General features: G+C 34.5%; 1 protein-coding gene across 1 annotated transcript in view; it reads right to left on the reverse strand.

The window, feature by feature from the left end:
- Cad74A (cadherin 74A) overlaps window positions 1–20,198 on the reverse strand; it is a 97,857-nt gene that overhangs the window by 3,984 nt on the left and 73,675 nt on the right. Inside the window, exons 6-22 of the mRNA XM_071583817.1 lie at window positions 19,580–19,847; window positions 18,669–18,887; window positions 17,849–18,188; window positions 15,752–15,882; window positions 15,286–15,647; window positions 14,524–14,637; window positions 13,629–13,919; window positions 12,016–12,271; window positions 9,017–9,243; window positions 8,755–8,890; window positions 8,045–8,220; window positions 7,241–7,361; window positions 5,726–5,895; window positions 4,083–4,167; window positions 3,244–3,599; window positions 1,962–2,152; window positions 307–430 (exon numbers count right to left, since the gene is read on the reverse strand). Coding sequence (XP_071439918.1) covers window positions 307–430; window positions 1,962–2,152; window positions 3,244–3,599; window positions 4,083–4,167; window positions 5,726–5,895; window positions 7,241–7,361; window positions 8,045–8,220; window positions 8,755–8,890; window positions 9,017–9,243; window positions 12,016–12,271; window positions 13,629–13,919; window positions 14,524–14,637; window positions 15,286–15,647; window positions 15,752–15,882; window positions 17,849–18,188; window positions 18,669–18,887; window positions 19,580–19,847 — 3,567 coding nt within the window. The remainder of the gene's footprint in view (window positions 1–306; window positions 431–1,961; window positions 2,153–3,243; window positions 3,600–4,082; window positions 4,168–5,725; window positions 5,896–7,240; window positions 7,362–8,044; window positions 8,221–8,754; window positions 8,891–9,016; window positions 9,244–12,015; window positions 12,272–13,628; window positions 13,920–14,523; window positions 14,638–15,285; window positions 15,648–15,751; window positions 15,883–17,848; window positions 18,189–18,668; window positions 18,888–19,579; window positions 19,848–20,198) is intronic.

Consider the following 20,198-nt stretch of genomic DNA (forward strand, 5'->3'; position numbering starts at 1 on the left):
TCCACCAAATTCCTGCCTGATTTTCCACATGAGTTCCATAAAGATTTCACTGTCTTGCCCTCTTGGGGTCCAATTTAATTGATATAAGTCTAATTTAATTGATATTCTAAGTCAAATCAGCCTGAAAATTGGATTCATAGGTAAGACTACATCTTACCTGATAGTCCAATAATATGATCAAAATTATTTTTAACTCCTTCAAATGTTTCAATTTTGAAGATATAAAACCTACCTTAACTGGTAAAATGTAGGTATGGTGCACGGACAAATTCTCCTTAAAAATAAGAATTGGCATTTGTCACCCACCTGAACATCTTGAACACCAAATTCTTTGTACACCTTGTCAAGCTCTGCATTGTTGGGATCTTGAAGAAGGGATTCCATTTCTGCTAAATCATAAGATTCCTTTCCAACCAACTGGAAGCACGAACTGAAAATGAAATATAGGAAATAAGAAGAGCAACAACATTTTTCATGGTTATCTACAAAATAGAATAAAGGTAGTTTTTCTTCCCTCTATGGTACGATATAAATGTATTCAGTCAGGAAGCAGCCTCCTCACAAACTGATCAAAAATGATGTGTTCAAATTCTAGTTTGGGAAATAAATGTTCTTTTGATGAAATAATTTCTCTTGAAACACATCAATGACTCAGTCTTAGCCTATCTTGAGATTATTAAAAGGGACATTTCAGATGGGGAGTTAAATCCTCACATCATGCTCACATACAATGCATAGAATAATAAAAAAATTGATTAAAAAATCTTAAAATCAATCCATGGACATTTACTAGCTTATCAAAAACATTGGTATTACACCGAAATACCAGAGGGAAAATACTTCTGTTTCTTAATCCCTGTTAAGTTTTATAAAACACTGAACATGCCAATTCACTTTTACAAAAGCATCACCTGAAACTGATAGATGCAGCCTAAAGTGTTCAATGATAACTTATAAATATTTCCCAATTAGGATTTGAGAAATTCATTGAGTAATAGGAGAATCATTGAGGTGCATCATTATGCACTAGAGCCGAGAGTTCTGAAAAAACAAAGAAAGCATAATGGCAAAAAATACCCAACTTCACCAGAAAACATGGAATGACACAAAATGCTTTTTTACAGCTATGAAGGATCAACCGATTATCTATAAAAATGTCAGCTATCAGGAGAGTTGGTACTCAAAGAAGATGTAAAATAGATATGGAAAGACAACAGGAAGTGAAAGCAAGGGAGAAAATATAGCTAGTGAAAATATGATGTTAAGTGCATATAGCTACAATATGCAAGGGATTCTATAGTGTGCCCTTTGCTCTTAAAGGAAGAGCATTGAGTTCTCTGGGAATGCAAGTGGTGATTGACTACAACTGCCCTATTGAAGCAGTAGACTGAATTACCTATGCATTAGCATGTTGCCATCATATATTACCTTGAGACTATACATAGTTTCTCCTTTCTGTTACATATGTACTCAATACAAGAGGAATAGCTAAGTGTGAATTTGGGATACACATTGCAATTCCTTATAATGAGGCTAGGTTTTCTTCCAACTTATTCATATGATTTCATTATGACTAATAAATGAATGAAATCAGAGCAGGGTAATTTGGCTGCTCAAGTGCATAAGAAAAAAATAACTATGAAACGAAGTCAGCACAATTTTGGTTGAATACCATTAATTTTTCAATTTAGTACAAATTTCTACGAGGTACACTACAAAATTATTATTAATAATAATATTATTATAATTAATTCCATATGGTTGTTTTATGAACAATCAGGTGATATACTCTTAGAAGCTGTTAATTTCCCATGTATGCCACAAGCGTCAATTTCAGTTAGCATACATTAGTTTGAGTGCTTGAAAATCCAGTCAGGAAAACATATATATTTTTTGCACTGCTCTAATACATTTGATTGTGATAATTTCAAAATAGGACTATGCTAGAATTGAAAACTTACCTCGTGCTTCCAAAATCTAGACTTCCATCTCCTTTAGAATGAAACTGGGCATCATATACATTGAGGGAAACTGATGGCAGCAGAAGAGCTTGCTCCACAGCTTGCTGAAACTTAGTTAGGCTTTGACGAACTTCAGTGGGTGGCTTAGAAAACACAAATTTCAACAGATCCCTTTCTCTCAGCACAAACACCTACAAAGAAGATATATGAAAACTCTTGTTTTGAATTTTTGTCTTCAAAGAATCTCGATCACATACAGCTTTTTTCTCTATTATTCATCTCATATCTCTATTTAGTCACAGTGTTTTTATCAATTTCTTCCCATTGCAATCAATTCAAAGATTTTCCTTCAATTTTCATATAATATGAAATCTTGTTTTTAGTGCACCATATTGACATTAATTGAAATATTGCAGTATATAATGGAGAACCATTCCAAAAATTTTGAATATCACAATACCAAAAAATTTATTTTTCATATATGGGAATGCATCAAGTCATCTTGGAAGTTATGTCTGATGTTTCATTATGTGTGGTGTCACTTTTTCTTTGAAAGGAATGTATTATTATACATATCTCCTTATGCCCCTCCAAAAGAGACATGTTCTCAATGTGCCTAGAATATCAGGTTTGAATCCTGTACATAGGCAAAGATGCAGTCATGTGAAAAGACTTCCCTCTGTTGAGTTAACAACACGTTTACAAATATTTTTCTGTCACTGAAAACCTTTTCTGCTAGCGGTAAGAATTAGAATTTTTCAAATTGTGTGCTCCCAAATTCTTATGTTTTAAAATTTTGGAAATTCATTCCAAGCAGCCAAAAAAAGAATGCCAGATGTAGACACAGAATTTCAATTAAAGCACAGGAAAAAGTGAAATAAAATTCACAGCACCCATTAAACTTCCTAGTTACAAGTTTAGAGATGGAAAATAAGATATCCATTCATCTTCTTTCCCTTCAAATCTACATGCCCTACTTTCCTTTTGGAAGTGCTATCTCTACATCTACCACTCTGTGCTTTATATACTTCATCCTGAGCCTTGCTCTACAGTTCTTCTGGCTCATGCATCCTTTCACTACACCTTTCATTATGAATTTGATGAATGCAAAAATGACTTAATATCTTATGTGATGTACCCTCTCTAATCACCTCCCTTGAAAAATATCAGTTATTTCAATTGACTTGGACCAACAACAATCTCATGCGTTTGAAGACTCAAGTTAAACCTGGCCTGGCATTCTATACTCAACAATAAAACTGATTTAGTTGGCAGTTTTTACCTTTAATGTAGCATTAGCTTGTCTGTGACGTTGCAAAACAGTTTCATTAGACTGAGATGCTACTTCAGATGCAGGGCTGAGTGATGTGGCAGTGACCAGAAGAGTGAACACACCATCAGCATATGGCACAAGACTCTGAGCAGTCCTGAGTTCTCCATCCTCCAGGCCAAGACGGAAAACTTCAATTGGAGCTGTGTTTGATGACGGACCATCAATGTTATATGGGGATTGTAATCCAGAAAGGGTAGAAAATGTGGCACTGCTCAAGTTAAATTGAATAGGCCCTGAATCTGAGTCAACATCCTTGGCTTCCAGTCTTACAACAGGGGTGTCCACAGGGACATTCAAACGTACCCCTGGAAAAAATAATGGAACAGATGTATGTAAATAACTGATGTATGATTAAAACATGAAACAAAAGAAATATTTTCCTTGCTACCAAGATTTTAAATATTTTATTGGCATGGATTTTTAAGTGTATGTGATTTAGGCTTAGAAAGAATTTTTGACACTAAAATTGATTTGATGTTTCATTAACAAACAACTAATTCATATTTCTTTTGCCTATGATCTAAAATATCTCATAATTGAACTTGTCAATGGTAAAAGGATTTCAGAAATAGCATTAAGCAGGAGCTGTGGCAGTTATTCTCTCATGCCATTATGATTGAAATTTTTAGTTGAAACTTTAATTATTGATAGTCCTGCATTAACACAGTTATTTTTATTTGACAAAAATAAACATTGCTCATCCAAGCCTGAATACAAGACCCCTTCAAAGGAATAATTATCAATTAAGTTACTGGTAATTAATTTCCATAGTCCTAAATATCACTTACCAACAGTTACATTTTCTTTGGTGAATACTGGACTATTATCATCAATGTCACTGACCATAACTTTTACTTGAATTTCTGATGGATCCTTAAAAAACAATTGACATGTAAGCATAAGTACAGGATTATTTATATGCTAAAATGAATCTAGTTGAAAATGTTTTCAATTGATTAGATGTACTTCTTTATCACTAGATGTTTTCTTTCTCTTAAGTCAAATTTGCTTCATAAGCATTACATTGTCTTCATCTCCTAGTTGTGATTCAAGATTCATACAGAAATTTACAAATTCCTTCACAGCCAGGTCACTAAGCAGCCAAAAAATTTCTTATGTTAGTTACATATAAATGTGTACATAGCTACTGTTTGGTTAAAGATGGTTTTTTACTGATATCACAAGCTTGACCAAAGCGAATATGTATGAACTCAAGGTACAGATGTGAATTACCGTAAACATGCTGTATGTTCAGCCTTATTTTTGCATTGTTCAAATGGATTAGGTATGTATTAGCTCTTTAATTTCTGGGTTAAGTAACAGATTAGAAGGCATTTCTCACCAGGGCTCTCGTGTATGAGAGCAGCAAGAAAATCTACATTAAGGTATGCACTGTTAATTGAAAAGTTTGATTAAAAACAGTTTTTTATTAATTTTGGTTAAAATGTGAACTTCAAATTTCATTGTTCTAAAATTTTACTGTGAAATGGACCTATTTTTTTCTTATGCCATTTTGATCAAATTGTTATTTTGAATGACTATTTTGGTTTGGACTTTTCTAAGTACCATTATTAACGTTCCACCAACATATTATTGCTTTCTTCCTTAAGAGTTCTTGATTATGTATCCCTGGAAACTTTGTTACAGTAGAGCCCTTAACACATGACCCATTTATCCTCAAATGAGGGAAGGCTGTAGTTTTTCTTAGCTGGGGATGAAATTGAATATATTGTTGTTTTCTCATTGTTAATAAAAACCAAATTGTCTTCACACCATTTTCTCATAGTGCCAATGTTTCTCTGGACTATGATATGTTTCAACTTGAGGCCATACGCAATAATGATATATTTCTGCTCATTTATGATATTATTATTATTATTATTATTATCATTACTCTGTGTTGCCTATGTGTGGATTTTGTGTAGTAAATGTCAAATGTTTAAATTTTTTTCCATCGACAAAAATAATCATTCACATTTGAATTCAAGTTCATTTCACTCAGTGAATATAAATTGGAGACAACATGAGAACTACATTTTATAAGCAAATGTGCAAAGTTGAGATTTTTTCAATAATGATTGTAAAAGAACTTGTTAAATCTGCCAGCTGTGCTTTCACTAAATCTTCCACTTTATAAATTGCTATTTCATATTGAGACTGTAAGTTTTTGATTTTAAGGGGGAACTGATGTGGTAATACCTAGAGTGAACCATATCCAATTCTCACATATTTTTATTCTATTCACTACATCTGAATTCAGAATTCAAGCAGTCCTACACAAGTATCCATTGCTTAATATTTAACATATCCCAGTGTTGTATGCAGCTTCATTGATAAATTTAAATAAGGCTCATAGAAATAAAATATTGAAAAAACAAGTGAACAACTGAATGGCATAAGTATCTTGGACAAGGGCTGAAAAGGTACTCACTTGATAGTCATATGGCTTGTGGGGATACTCGAGTGACTCAGAGGCTGGAAAACATTTTATGACAAGATTGTGAACACTTGCTTCTTCCCTGTCTATGCGTCCCGCTGTGCTTATCATTCCTTCATTATTTTCAGATTGGGATATCCTGAACAGCCCTTGTTCATTTCCATCTGTTAAAATGGTATGAGAAGATTTTGTAGAAGTAGACACAAATAAAAAACAACACTCATCACTGTGAAAACAATGGAAAGAGTACATAACTGTTGAAAAATAATGCTTTCCTTGCTAAGATAAAGGATTACTAGACCAGTAGGTTAAATAAAATGCAGTATTGATGGAATATAACACTTCCACATATGTACAAGGAAAACTGAACTAATAATCATAAAAAATGGTCAGTGAACAATAGAAAACATCTATAAGACAGAACTTAAAACCATTCCATTTATAGGTAAAATATCTTTCAAAATTAATAGAAGACACAGCAAAATTTCTCAAAGTCAAGCTTGAGCATAAAATGCATTTTGCCATTGGAATTACAAGGCAGGAGCAAAGTCAAATAATATGAAACTGGCAATCTTCCAGTACTTACACTGTGAACATATTTGAGATTATTTGTTAAGTCTGTCACATCAGGGAAACATTTGTAAGAAATGAAGCAAACAAGGAATATACGAGGGTCATCCGGAAAGTAGTACCCGTTCGTGCCGCATGAAGTGCTGACGACGCGAGTAGCCGCTGGACGAGGTCAGATAGCTTCAGTGGCTTGTCTGCCTTCTCTGAGCCAAGTTGCGTGACGCTAGCATTGCCTGTGTTGTTTCTGTGATTGTTTACAATGTTTAAAAAAATTGAGAACGCCGCCAGTTGTGAAGTGAGGGCAGTGATTAAATTCCTCAATGCAAGAAACGTTCGCCCATGTGATATTCATCGCCAATTAAAGGAGGTGTATGGAGACAATGTAATGGACGAGTCGTCTGTTCGGCGGTGGTGTCGCAACTTCAACATGGGGAGGGGGAACACACACGACGATGAGCGTTCGGAGAGACCGTCTGTCATTACAGACCAACTGGTGAGCTCAGTTGACGAATTCGTGAGGAACGATCGGCGCGTCACAATTGATGACATCTGTGAGCATTTTCCCAATGTTTCTCGAACAATTGTTCATGAAATTGTTAAACACCATCTGCATTATGCAAAAATTTGTGCAAGATGGGTCCCTCGCGTATCTCAATGAGCTGGCGGCGAAGGACTATGCAGCAGGAATACAGAAACTTGTCACACGTTATGACAAATGCCTTAATTTGCTTGGAGATTATGTTGAGAAGTAGTTTAAAGTATCCTCTTTCAAATAAAATTTTTTATGTTTGTTAATATTTACTTTTGTGTCTTTATTTCACGAACGGGTACTACTTTCCGGATGACCCTCGTAGGTAATTGAAAATATATAACTTCTAAATCAAATTTATGTTTTGATTCAGGATTCAATAATCATGGACATTGATCAAGTTAACTTACATATAATTCGATAATCAATTTTGGCATTATTTCCAATGTCTTCGTCAATTGCAGCAACACTTCCAATGACAGTTCCTTCTTCAATTTCTTCCCTTATACGGAAAACTACTGGATCTTCATCCTAGAATATTGGCATTGATCAAGAATTTCATATCAGTAAATTGCATACAAGTACTCCAGGAGATTTGCATTTCATACTGTCTTTTAAAAAACATTTTTGTGGTGACCTCTTAATACTGCACAAAAAAATTAAGTGAAGCTTTTGCCCAGGAAGTAACTTACAGCCTGTAATACCTGTAATACCCAGATGAAATTTCTGAATTTTGAGAAAATTACCATTTTCGATATAGCCAATTTAGAAATGATCATTTAAAACTGGTCATTCTAGAAATTAGTAAAACAGAAGAAATTCTCAGAAATAAATTCAAATCAGGATTTTTTACTTTTCCCACCTTCCGTGTGAAAGGTTAACAATTTTATCATTATTTTTAAATCTAGGCTCACTAGGGAGAGTTTAGGAAATGGAAAGGCACTGGTAAGCTGGGAATCAGGATATGTAAAAAAAACACAAATTAAGTCATTTTTTATTTAACCAGGGATAGTAACTATCTCTACTCATTAGGAAACTGAAGACTAAGAAAGTGTTTAACATTTATTATGCTGGATAGATGTATACCCAGCATGGCATATGTGCCCATGAAACAATTTATGATGAAGATAAGATAAGATTTTGAAATCCTATTTTATGCTTTGAACTTAAGTTTTACAAGCATTAAATATTCATAAAACCACAAAATAATATACCACAGATCTCTTGAAGATTGGCCGGTGGTCATCAACATCTTCCACAATGACATCCAAAACTTTGGAGGCTTGTTGAGGTGGCTCCCCACCATCCGATGCCTCCAGTATTAATGTGTAACGATCTTTCTTTTCTCGGTCAAGTTGCTTTTTAGTGGTTATCAGTCCAGTGTCTCTATCTATAAATAAAAATAAAATCCGAAACCTTTAGGTAGGCTAAAAGTTATTCATATTTCCAACTTCTATCAGTATGCAGACCAAGAATAAATTTATGAGATAAAAAAAATTAAATTCAAAGAGAAATATGCTTCCTCATTGTAGGTTGTCAATGCAAAAATTTAATCATAAATTAGAGTGAAGCTTTGAATGGTCCATAACAACCATTACATTATGCATATGCTCATTCAAGTCTAAATATTGAACTTATACCTTCCTGATCTGTAGTAGATTTTCAGTATCTAAACAAAAATGAGGAAAGCATGAAGTATGTTGATTTCAAATTTACAGTTTGCAAAGAGTAGATTTTCAACTATTTTGAGAGTACTCATGAATTCATTTGTAGTTTAAATAAATGGGCATCGGCTCTACTGAAATTATCTATTTTGCTAGGTCATGATATTAACTACTTCCTAAATGCAACAAAATATTTAAGAATTATTAATGGGAAAACTTAGCAAATGTCCTATACTTACTAAAATGTTTACAATACTCACTAATTGCAAAAGTAATGGCATCACTCCCGGTCTTGCCTTCATCAAGGAATCTGTAATAAATTCTTCCATTTGGTGTATTTGGGTCATCTGGATCTGTAGCCTTGACCTTGAACACTGGAGAACCAATTGGAGAATTCTGGAAGGATATGGAAATATTGCATAGTTCACAAATTTAGAATAAACATTTCTGGTGTGAACATTGATTTACATTTGGTAAGATATGATTTGAATGGAGTTGCTTAGAGAGTGCCTTTGATCTCACCTCAGGAATGCGAGCCACTTCGGATTGGGTAGGTCGAATGAAATGGGGGACGCCATCATTCGAGGCCACATCTCCAACTAGTATAGAGAGAACTGCATCCGAGTAGAGAGGTGATGCACCTCTGTCAGAAGCACGAATGATGAGAGAATATGGCTCTGTTCTGCCTTTTCCGGTCAGTGCTCTAATTGTTCTGACATCTCCTGTACTCTTGTTTACTTGAAATAGACCTGAAACCAAAAGCACCAATACATCAGCCACAGAATAAAAATGAGGCAAGCAAAATAAATATTGTTTGCTCTTTTATACCAAAATAGTATGTGGGAACATGCCATCAAATAAATAGTCATTAGATTTGAGCAATAGAAATGTGGAATTTGATCCCGATTCTGTTGCCTATTACATCTCCAAATCAACCTTCCGAAAGAAAAATTTACTTGCAATTTAATAAAGAAAATTAATATACTATGAATCCAAGTACAGCACAGTGGCTCAAAAGCGTGATACTTTGATGCTTAATTAATGTGATATATCCCATTACCATTTACATTCAAATTTAAGCTGAGTTTCTTGTCTTTTGCACCCAATCAAAATCTATCCTGTAAAAGAAATAACTTTTCCCAGATCGAATTTTCACCAACACAAGTAAAAAGCAGTTAAATATACAATGAAAAGTCATTCATCATAGCTTTCTAAACACAATTTATTCATTTTTCTATTTATTTTTAAATACATCTCTATTGATTCATTTTCATAGTAAATTATGGGAAAAATTTTTTTGTTTCCTTGTTTTAAACTTATAAAAGAGCCAAGGATGTTATTTGATTTACTTGGCTGAAAATTATATTCAGGCATGGACTAAAATTGAGTTATACTTGAACCTACACACATATCAAACTGACTGGTAATAGGAAAAACTAAATAAGATCAAATACGATACAGGCCAAATGATTGTTTATGATAGCTTACACATTAGTGAATTCTAGAATTGTAAGCTAATTTTTTGTATGGGTGATTTGCTTTACGGTGTTTACTAAAACGCTATGAGGACTGTCACATTCAGCTGGGCTAGCACAGAATTTGAGTTTTTGTCTTGCTAGCTCTTCTGGTGCTCCATACACCTGTAAGATCTTGATGGCACGTCTGAACGTACTAAAGAGTTTTCAATAAATTGAAGTACTAGAGCCGAGGCAATTCCTCTGGTGTCAAATCCATCCTTTCTCTACAAAAGTAAAGCCATTAGAATAATCTGTAATACAGATTCTAGAGATAACTGCAAATCACGGAACAATTGTAACTGTATCATGACAGTTTACAGACTGTACATTTACATCGTCAACAAATAGATTAGCTAAATACATCATGTTCTCATTAAGCTAAGACCCAAGAGTCTGTGAAATACTGGGGCATTGCATTATTTAATAAACTGCCAGTTTCCGCATATAGCATCAACATTTCAAAATTCAAAACTCTATTATTCTCTCAACCGAGCCTTTTTATTCTGTCAATGATATTTTTGAGACTGACTAGTGACTCCAGTAAGTTGTGTTTGAACATGCAAGTGGGAAACTGATTTGAGTTTTCAATATAATTGATGATATATATTTTGGTATGTAACCAACTAATGCCCACTTGGCTGACTCTGGTGGTGCTGGGTCTCCGATTGCCAACCCAGAGGTTGTGAGTTTGATTCCTGCCTAGGCGGGTTTTTCTCCACCTGGGACTTGAGTGTTTGTAATCGTGTTTGTTGCTATTTTAAAGTTTAAAAATTTGATGTTAAGGCCAAATAATGGATGTTTTTGGTTCAATGATTTATGAATTAATAGATAAAGATAATGATTATGACATTTCATAAGAGCCCATTCCCACGGTGAAACTCAAACATGCAACTTTTGGATTAGTAGGTAAGAATGTTTCATCCAAGACAAACTCGCCGAATTCAGTTCAATTTTGCAATGTAATATATTAATGCAAGTAATGATTGCCCCACTTAGACATTCACTAGTAATATATTCACTAAATATTCATGCAATCTTACAGATAATTGCAACTGGAATGTTAAGGTGGTGAAGAATGTTGCCTGTTTTTCCTGTGGATATACTAAAGATACTTTTCTATAAAAAGAATCATTCCATTCTATCATATGATATAACCTTTTGAAGTCACAGCTGTAGGACTAGCAAAGCCTTTTCACTTTAGAAACATACTGCTGTGGTTATATTTTGTGTTTCCTGTTGGACAATTGAAATCCTCAATTCATTTATCTAAGTATTCTAGATTTCTCCTAAATTTACTTTCTACTGCGTGTATGGACAAGATATGCATCCAAGAAATTATTAGGTGAAGTTGGATCTGAAAGGTCCACTCAATAATGCATCTGTTTTGCATAATTAACAACCTGACTGTATTAAATAATTTTTTATTTAAATTCTTTCCAAAACAGAGTTAAGCAGGCCATCCTAAGCAAAGCCTCTACCTAAGTTTGGGTTTCTTGAAGGATTATGATGTAACATGTTCTACTTGGTTGACAAATATTTCAACCATGTTCCTGATCTTTGAGTTCATACTTTTTGTTTATATCAATGCTCTTAGTCTAGTTTACATTAATGCTCTGTGATTTTTAATGTATATTTTTGCATATGTTACATTTAATATGTCTGTGTTTGTGTTACATTTAATGCAATCGTTAGTTCATATTTTGTATCTCAATTAAACCTGTATGCATTTTACTCATTTTTGACGTGCAATATATCATTTGCATACAGTAGCCGCCTGGCACCTATTTTTGTAATATGAAATTTGGGCAAATAAAATGCAATATTATTATTATTAGCTTTTAAATTATTTTGAAATTGTTTTGTGTGCACTTGCATTTTCTTCTGGACATAATTCATATCTGTATTGATTTAGTACAAGTAAAATAAATATTATTAATAATTTATTATTTTTCTTTGTTTATTCATTATTTAAATAGTTAAGGTGAAGATAAAGCTGATTATTACCTTTAGCTTCTCCCTCATTGGCAATATCATAGTTCACTATTCCTCCTGGGCCTTTGTCAGGGTCTGTGGCATGCAGTGTTGCGACAACAAATCCAACAGGAACATTCTCAGGAACAACCGCAGAGAATAAAACAACCTCCTCTTCAACCTTTAAGTGCAGCAGGGGGTCATTCTGGGAGAGGGATTCGGACAAAGGGTGTGCTCCGCCAACAAACTGAGGGGGATTGTCGTTGACATCCAAGATCTCAATTGTGACCTGTTATTCAATTATAGAATCAAGGGCTTGAGTTAAAAAAATACTACCATGGCATTATATAAACTAACCATAAAAATATTAATGTGACTATATGTAAGAAGAATAGTTAATTAAGGCACCTAAGTAAACCAGTAGGTAGAGCATTCAATTACTGATGGGAGGGCATAGGTTTAAATCCAAGTTACTAATGGCACACTCAGCTTCACACAAACCGAATGATTTTTTGAGGGATTGGATCTTCCTAAGGAACAAAAGGGAACACAGGAAAGAAATTGATCCCCCTCCCTATTACATGATATTCACATGCTGTTACAAGTTGAGCCCTGTCCCGACCTTTGGTTGATTGTAATGGTTTTTTTATATTGATATTTAATGAAATCATTAATGAGGAGAGCATACTGTGCATTTGACATGAACCATGATGTATTTCATGACAGATTTGAACTTATCCATTCACTTTACAAGGCATGATCAACTGGTGGAATTTTGTAGTTTTCAAATACTTCATTGACTATACAGTTAGTGCTTGTTAGACTTCATGTACAGTAGGACGAAGAACATGGTGAGCTCTAACCCCACTGATTACACCCAACTTTAGGATTAATGTAATTAAAATGTTAATATGGCTGTTTGTACCTAAATGAAAATCTGAAAACTAACATTACTGCCAGTGGGGAAAGTCAATGGCTAACTCACTAACAGTCTGTGAGATTTGTATGATTTGTGAGTTTTTATCCATTCTTGGACTTCAATGCTTTGTTATGGTGATATGGTAATTGCAATCTTATTTATAGCATAAAAATTAGGCCATCCTAAAGTTAATTACAACTAAAGCAAATTCTATCATATACATATATTGCAATTTAATGAAATATTGGTATGGTACAATCTAAGAAATGCACTACTTTAATATCTTTCAATTTCATGATATCCTACGCATAAATACCAAACATTTTATTAGCAATCATCCAGTTTCCAGCATTTCATTAACATACATTCAGTCCCTCTATTTTCCAAAAACTTTATTGTCTATCCTGGGTCATGAGATGCATCCTGATTTTTCAGGTTAGAATTTACAAAAAATACTTGGATCAGACAGAAAAGGATCAGAATATTTTGACGTTAATACTAAATACAAAGAAAATTGTATTTTACATTAAAAAATAAGCGCTAAACAAATGTCAACATTTATTCATTTTTGAATCCCTGAAATTTGACATCATTGCAGCCAAATCATTCCCGCAGTTATTTTCACTAGGGTTGTTACTTTCCTCGTACACAATGTCATCTTCAATTTCTAATATCACATTCAAAAAACTTTCTGTTTAGTTTCTATGTACAGTAGGTACAAACTTACAATAGCAGTTGCTTTGCGCTGAAGTCCTCTAACAGATTGAGAGTTCTTTTGTCCGCTATCCGTTGCTGTTACCAGGAGATCAACTTGTGGTTTGGTCTCATGATCCAATGTGGCTCCCTTGGCAACTCTTACCACCCCAGTGCTATTATCCACAGTGAATAGATTTGCTCCATCACCAGAGACAGAATATGAAACGGCACCCCAGGTGGAGACTGAATCCTTATCCATGGCTGCCACAGTTACAACTTGCTCAGGATATCGAGCTGACTCTGGAATATGAGCCTTGTATACCTTGATAAAAGTTTGAAAAGAAATACCTGTGTAAGTATGTGCTTGGACTGATTCAAAAACTTCTTCATGTTGTAGATTGTTGCTAATAATAGAGTAAAAGATTTTTTATTAATTCTGAGATCACAAATTGAAGAGAGGACAAAATGAATGGTATATCAAAATTCAGTGTTGTAATTAGGTAATGTTGGTGTTATTTTACAGATTTCATCATATGTTTAAGCATACTTAGCACCTAATAGTAAACTATTAGGCCCATCCTGCAGCCCTTTTTCTGATGACAAAAAATAATTTAAACCCTTTGCCTCAAACTTTATAATTTTAGTCCTGCTAAAAAATAGGATTTTTTTAATTATCCAAATAACTTGGCATGCATGATTTGTCAATTCAATAGGTCCCAAAAATTGATGCAAAAATAATCCTTCAAAAAAATTATTGGGAAGGTTGAGAGGTTATTACTTAAAAGGCATGATGAATGCCACAAAATGATTTCTGTTGTAAAGTAACCAGAAGTGATAAATAGATGTCTTGAGAGTTATGTTCTATTCAAGGTTATAGATGCATTGGATAATTGTAACAACTTTTTTTAGAATCTTGACTTACTTACCTCCTGAGAAAATTCAGGATTATTGTCATTTACATCTTCCACATTGATGATGACAAGAGCCTCACTAGAACGTACTCTGTCATCTGCAATTGCTTTCACCCTCAAGTATATAACCTGGAAAAAACAATTCATACAAGGTTAGTTGATATTTTTATGAAAAAATATTTCATTCATGTAAAGGGCAGTTTTTATGATGAGATATCGAAATTAAATATGTATATAAAAATCATCACAAAATTTTAGTCATCTAAATATTATTCATTTTCAAGTAATAAACTTGGTATCAAATAGGGCTCCAGAAATTAGTCAAATGCTAATGGCAAAGCTGCTTTGGCCTTCCCTTAAAATGTTGTCTTATCATCATTTCGTTCTCTAAGTTACTTTTTCCATACAATTTCATGATATACATTTAACTTGGCTAATTTGTTTGGTTGCTAATTATTTCACATCTATCATGGCAGTCTGTAAATCTTACACAAAGGTAAATTGACCTATGCATTTGTCTCAGTTCTCCACTCCATTTAACTTTACCTCAATATACTCAACTTGAAAAATAACTTAGTAATCTGCTGTTCAATCTCAAGGTCTATTTAGACTACACCTAAAATATTACAAAGTTATTGATTGAGTAATACTATCAAGCAAATTTCATATCTATATTTAGAAGAAACACAGGAACTGTGGTTGTTTTATTGCTATGTACTGTTATGATTGATCGTAATGCTACTGTCATACTTATGATAACATTTAATGTGTGCTTACCTTGTCCTCCATTTCCTCATAATCAATTGGTCTATTTAATTTGATCTGCCCAGAGGGTGAAAAGAGAGACACATAATCCTCTAAGTCAGAACTTGGAACTTTTTCCAAAATGTTTACTGGCTGGCCCAAGATGGGGTCATATGCTCCAATCTGCAGTAGTAGTGAGCCAACTTCTCTTTCTTCAGGAACGAATACTTGAATGGTGGCAGCTGTATTGTTCATGCTGACCTCACCAGTCTCATTTGCTATCTGGTTCCTTTGTTCTCCCACCAAGGCAGAACCACTCACTCCAGGTGTGAGAGAAACAATAGAGAACACTGGCAAATCATCAGAATATGCTTCCACATATATAGTGATTTCAACTGAAATAAAAAATATTGCAGTAAGTCAGTAATTTACTGTTATGAGAATATGCAAGTGGTGAAGAGAATCAAGTCAGTAAATAAGCTCCCTTTATATCTCTTACCCTGATCAGTTTGTTCATCAACTTGCTCCAATGCATTAAAATCTTTTGCTTCTACAGTTAAAGTGATCACTGCAGCTGCCTGGTGGGATAATGGCCCAGCCACAAACAGCTCTCCAGTTGTGCTGTTGATTCTAAAAGTGACAAAAATTATAGAAAATTTCAAATACTTCCGGTAATTCTTAATGAGTAAAAATTCCTGCTGGTGAATCATGCTGACTTTTTTCCGTACTAATCATTTGAAGCATCATGCTTCACATCATAAATATCTATAAACACACACCTATTAACAAGGGTAGTTTGACAAGTTCTCAGAATGGAATAGAAATTAACAATTTACCTCAGTGAAACTTTTTATTTCCAATTTAGTCTCCCTACCTACTAATGCACATGGCCCAGCCATGTCCCAATGTCTTGATTCCATCTCAAAAATTAGATTCCTTCAGGTCTGCAAAATACCCTTCTACTTTGGCTGTTAGTTCTTTGTTTGAAGAGAATCTCCATCCACCAAGGAAAATTTTGAGCTTGGGGACAAGATGGCTATCTAATGGTGCCAAATCAGCTGAATAAGGTGGGTGTAACCACAATTCATACCTTAGTTCAAGTACTTTTACCATAGCAATGACACTTGTGTGTGGGTGTGTATTGTCTTGATGAAAGATGACTTTCTTCCTTGCCAAACCTGGCCTTTTTTGTGTATCTTTTCCTGTAGTTGGTCTAGGAGGTTAGAGTAGCATTGTCTAGTATTTGTTTGACCTGTGGGAAGATGATCTATCAGCAGAATCCCTTTTGCATCCCATAAAACAGAAGCCATCACCTTTCCGGCCGACCATATCCCCTTTGCTTTTGTTGGTGGTGGTGAATCACCATGTTTCCACTACTTTTACTGCTGTTCTGTCTCTGGGGTATGGCAGTGATCCGAGTTTCATCTGTATTCATGAACCGGCACAGAAAATCTTGTTGGTTACTCTTAAAAGAAGTAAAGCATTGTTTGGCAATTTCCAATCTGATGCATATGTGTTCCTACTTTAAGAGTCGTGGTACCCATCTAGCAGATAATTTTCTCAAATCCAATTCAACTGTTAAAATGTGATATGCTCATTCAGATGACATCCCTTTAGCTTCATTGATTTCTCAAGATTCCATCTGGCAATCCTCCATGACCATTTATCCATATTTGCAATAATTTCTGTAGTAGTCGTACGTTTTCACTGATCACCACGTGGGTCATTATCTAAGCTGTCCTGACCAGCTTAAATCCGTTTGTCCCCTTGGCAACACTTGACTATGAAGGAGCAGAGTCCCTCAGAGTGTTCTGAAAGTTGGCATGAATTTCCTTTGCTTTCATACCTTTCTTTATGCAGCATTTAATAACTGCTTAAATTTCAATTTTTTCCATCTTCACAAATCACTACATGGCAAAAACAACAGAGAGGCGTCCACACTACAGATCTCTTCCCAGAGCACTGATGGGCTATGCGTTTACTCATTAAGTATTACCTATTACTTCATGTGAAACTTGTTGTGACAGCACTGACATTTGGTGTTGATTTCAAGTACCTTTAAAACTACCCTTGTTTATCCAAAACTGAAGAAACTCTGCATCATTAGAGCAATTAAATATCTCAATTTAAAAACTAAAATTTAGAAGTCATTCATCAAATCTTCACCCTCATATACTAGATTATGTAGATTTGATAATGATTACTCATGATTTGCATCAGATTAACATTGATGTTGGGAGAAAATGTATGTTTCAATATACTCAACAGGATATGCAATATCACATTCATTAACTTCATCATAAAAATGATTTTTCATTACTTTAACAATTGTACTCCACAAATATATTAAAGAGCACACTCTGCATGCCCAAGGATGGATACAAATTCAAAATCTCCAGTTCAATACGTACAGGTTTGCCAAGCCTGTAAATGTTTTCCAAGCGAACATAAGAAGACTCCTCCAGTCTTTTAAACCAGAATTTGGCAATTATGTTTAGTTGCATCATCATGATTAACCTGTATTATCAAGAGTTCTTATATTTCATCACCCCTCTCTATGGACATTAAATGTTCCTGAGAGCACAATTCTGTTTACCTGAAAGCAGTATCAAGATCAAATACTTTTGATGATACGGAAGGCAGACCTGCATGATCAGTTGCTGATTTTGGCTGTACTAGGGAATACTTTATTAGGGCATCTGAATCAGGGTCTTCAGCATGTAGACGCATGAGGAACGTTCCAGGTGCTGCTCTCTCAGATACTTGGCGGACATAGGACTCAGTCGAGGAGGCAGGGGGGAAGTGAGGGGGCTGATCATTGACATCCTCCACGTTGACCACTAATGTTGCAGTACCAGTCTCTCTTGCTGGAGATCCAGAGTCAATAGCAGTCACTATTACACTATACTCAGACAAACCAGAGATACCGCCATGCTCTAAAATGTTGAGGAAGCAATGGAAAAATATTCATGAGTATAGGAGAAATTTTGCAAATGCCCAGATTAATAAAATAAATATACAATCATATATTATTTTGAAATTAGATTATTATTATTGGTATTCTACCACTTAACTTAGATTTTGAATAAACGTAAACTATACAATGATATGCGATGCATACTTGAATTCCTTTTTCAATTTATAACAATATAATGCAATTGAAGTTACACAGTCAATATAATATGAACTAAAAAGTATACTTATCAGTTTTCATGAAAACATCTCTAATATTGATTATGCAAATGTACATTTTAGGAAAGCAGCCGAATAATAGCCTCCATATTGAAATTGAAGCATATGAAAACGAAGTATCTTCAACCAAACTTCCCCTATTGCCACCAAGTGATCATTTTACGAATGTTTGGTGCTTCCTCCATCCAATGAGAAGTTATTCAATGCATAGAAATTGTTCTCACCCAATCGCTCTAGGTGAAGGTTGGCCTCTGGAGCCACTGTTACTTCCCCACTTGCAGCATCCACCACAAAGTTGTCCCTTGCTCCTCCAGCTATTGCATAAGTCAACTGTGAATCAGGACCATCAGGGTCTGTTGCAGATAGGGTGATGACATGAGTTCCAGGAGGGGCATTCTCCTTCACTGTGGCACGTAATATGGCTGATTCATGTCTAATACTGACTGAGAGAGAGAATATAAAAATGATTTACAACTCTTGGAAGGAATATCTCCTCCTCTACTTTGAGGAAAGTCTGTCTCAACTAAACATTTTTAACTATGCAACTGATCAAGGAAGTACTATTTGTGTGACCTTACCAAATGAAAAAGAAGCAGTAAAATGCAAATATCTAAATTTTCTTTTACTGTAATCATAAAGCTACTCTGTGCTGTAATATACAATAAAATGGTGAAATATGTATGTACATGCACTCATTTTTATCATTCAATAATTAAAACATGAAAACCATTACCAGCATCATCTTGATTCAAGAATCCATTGAGCGTGCCACTGACTAGGGTTACAATGATCAACATTACCAATGAATCAATTAGTTCTTTATGACTTAATCTAATATGTGTATATACTGTACTGATTAAATTAATTTGAAAGTTTATACCATCTAAGAAAATATATGAGAGAACAATAATTCTTAAATAATTTCAGAAGCTCAGATGGAACTAAATAATTTCACAACAAATAATCTATTAAATACAAATCAAAGACCTGTAATCTAATCACTTTTTATTTCAGCAAAAAATTAAATTATTATAACCTTCAAAAGGAAAATGTTCCATCATGAAGCATGTAATTTGATTTGGGTGTGAGTTAACAAAATACATCTTCTCAAAACCTGAAGAGCTAGTGGACATACCTCCTTTGAACATTGGTCTTTGGTTTCCTGCGACACCTACTCTAACAAACAGTCGAGCATCAGCATATAGAGGTGGTGTTCCTTTGTCAGTTGCTCGGATAACTGCCTCGAACTCCCCCCTACTCCCAGGTGTCTCAGAAGAGAGAGCAGGCCTGTTGAGACGGACTTCCCCAGTGTTCGTATCAACAGATAGTGGGCCTCCTTCCCCACCAAGAATTTCATATAAGATTTCTCCACCACCTTGAGAAGGGCCATCACGATCAGTTGCCTAAAAGAGAGAAAAAAGAATTCACGAATGATCCCAAATACTATTAACATGTTTTTCTATCTCAAAGAACAATCTACCATCAGCACTTAGATATAAGGGACACATTTAAACATATAATACCATAATGGAAGCATATCAAGGTGAAACAAAGATAGTATTGATAAACAGTGAGATGTGTCCATAAATCACCCTGTATGCATACAAAAAAATATGAATATGCAGCAGTTTGAGAACAAACAAAATCAAGTTAATGAAAACCAAATAAAAACTTGATCAAGGCAAATAATTTACAAAAGGATGGTGAAACCCAACGATAGTAAAAGACCAAAATTAACTGGACACTTTTCCTAC

Source organism: Hetaerina americana, unplaced genomic scaffold, assembly GCF_022747635.1.
Source record: "Hetaerina americana unplaced genomic scaffold, ioHetAmer1.1.p SCAF_15, whole genome shotgun sequence".
Taxonomy (NCBI): domain Eukaryota; kingdom Metazoa; phylum Arthropoda; class Insecta; order Odonata; family Calopterygidae; genus Hetaerina; species Hetaerina americana.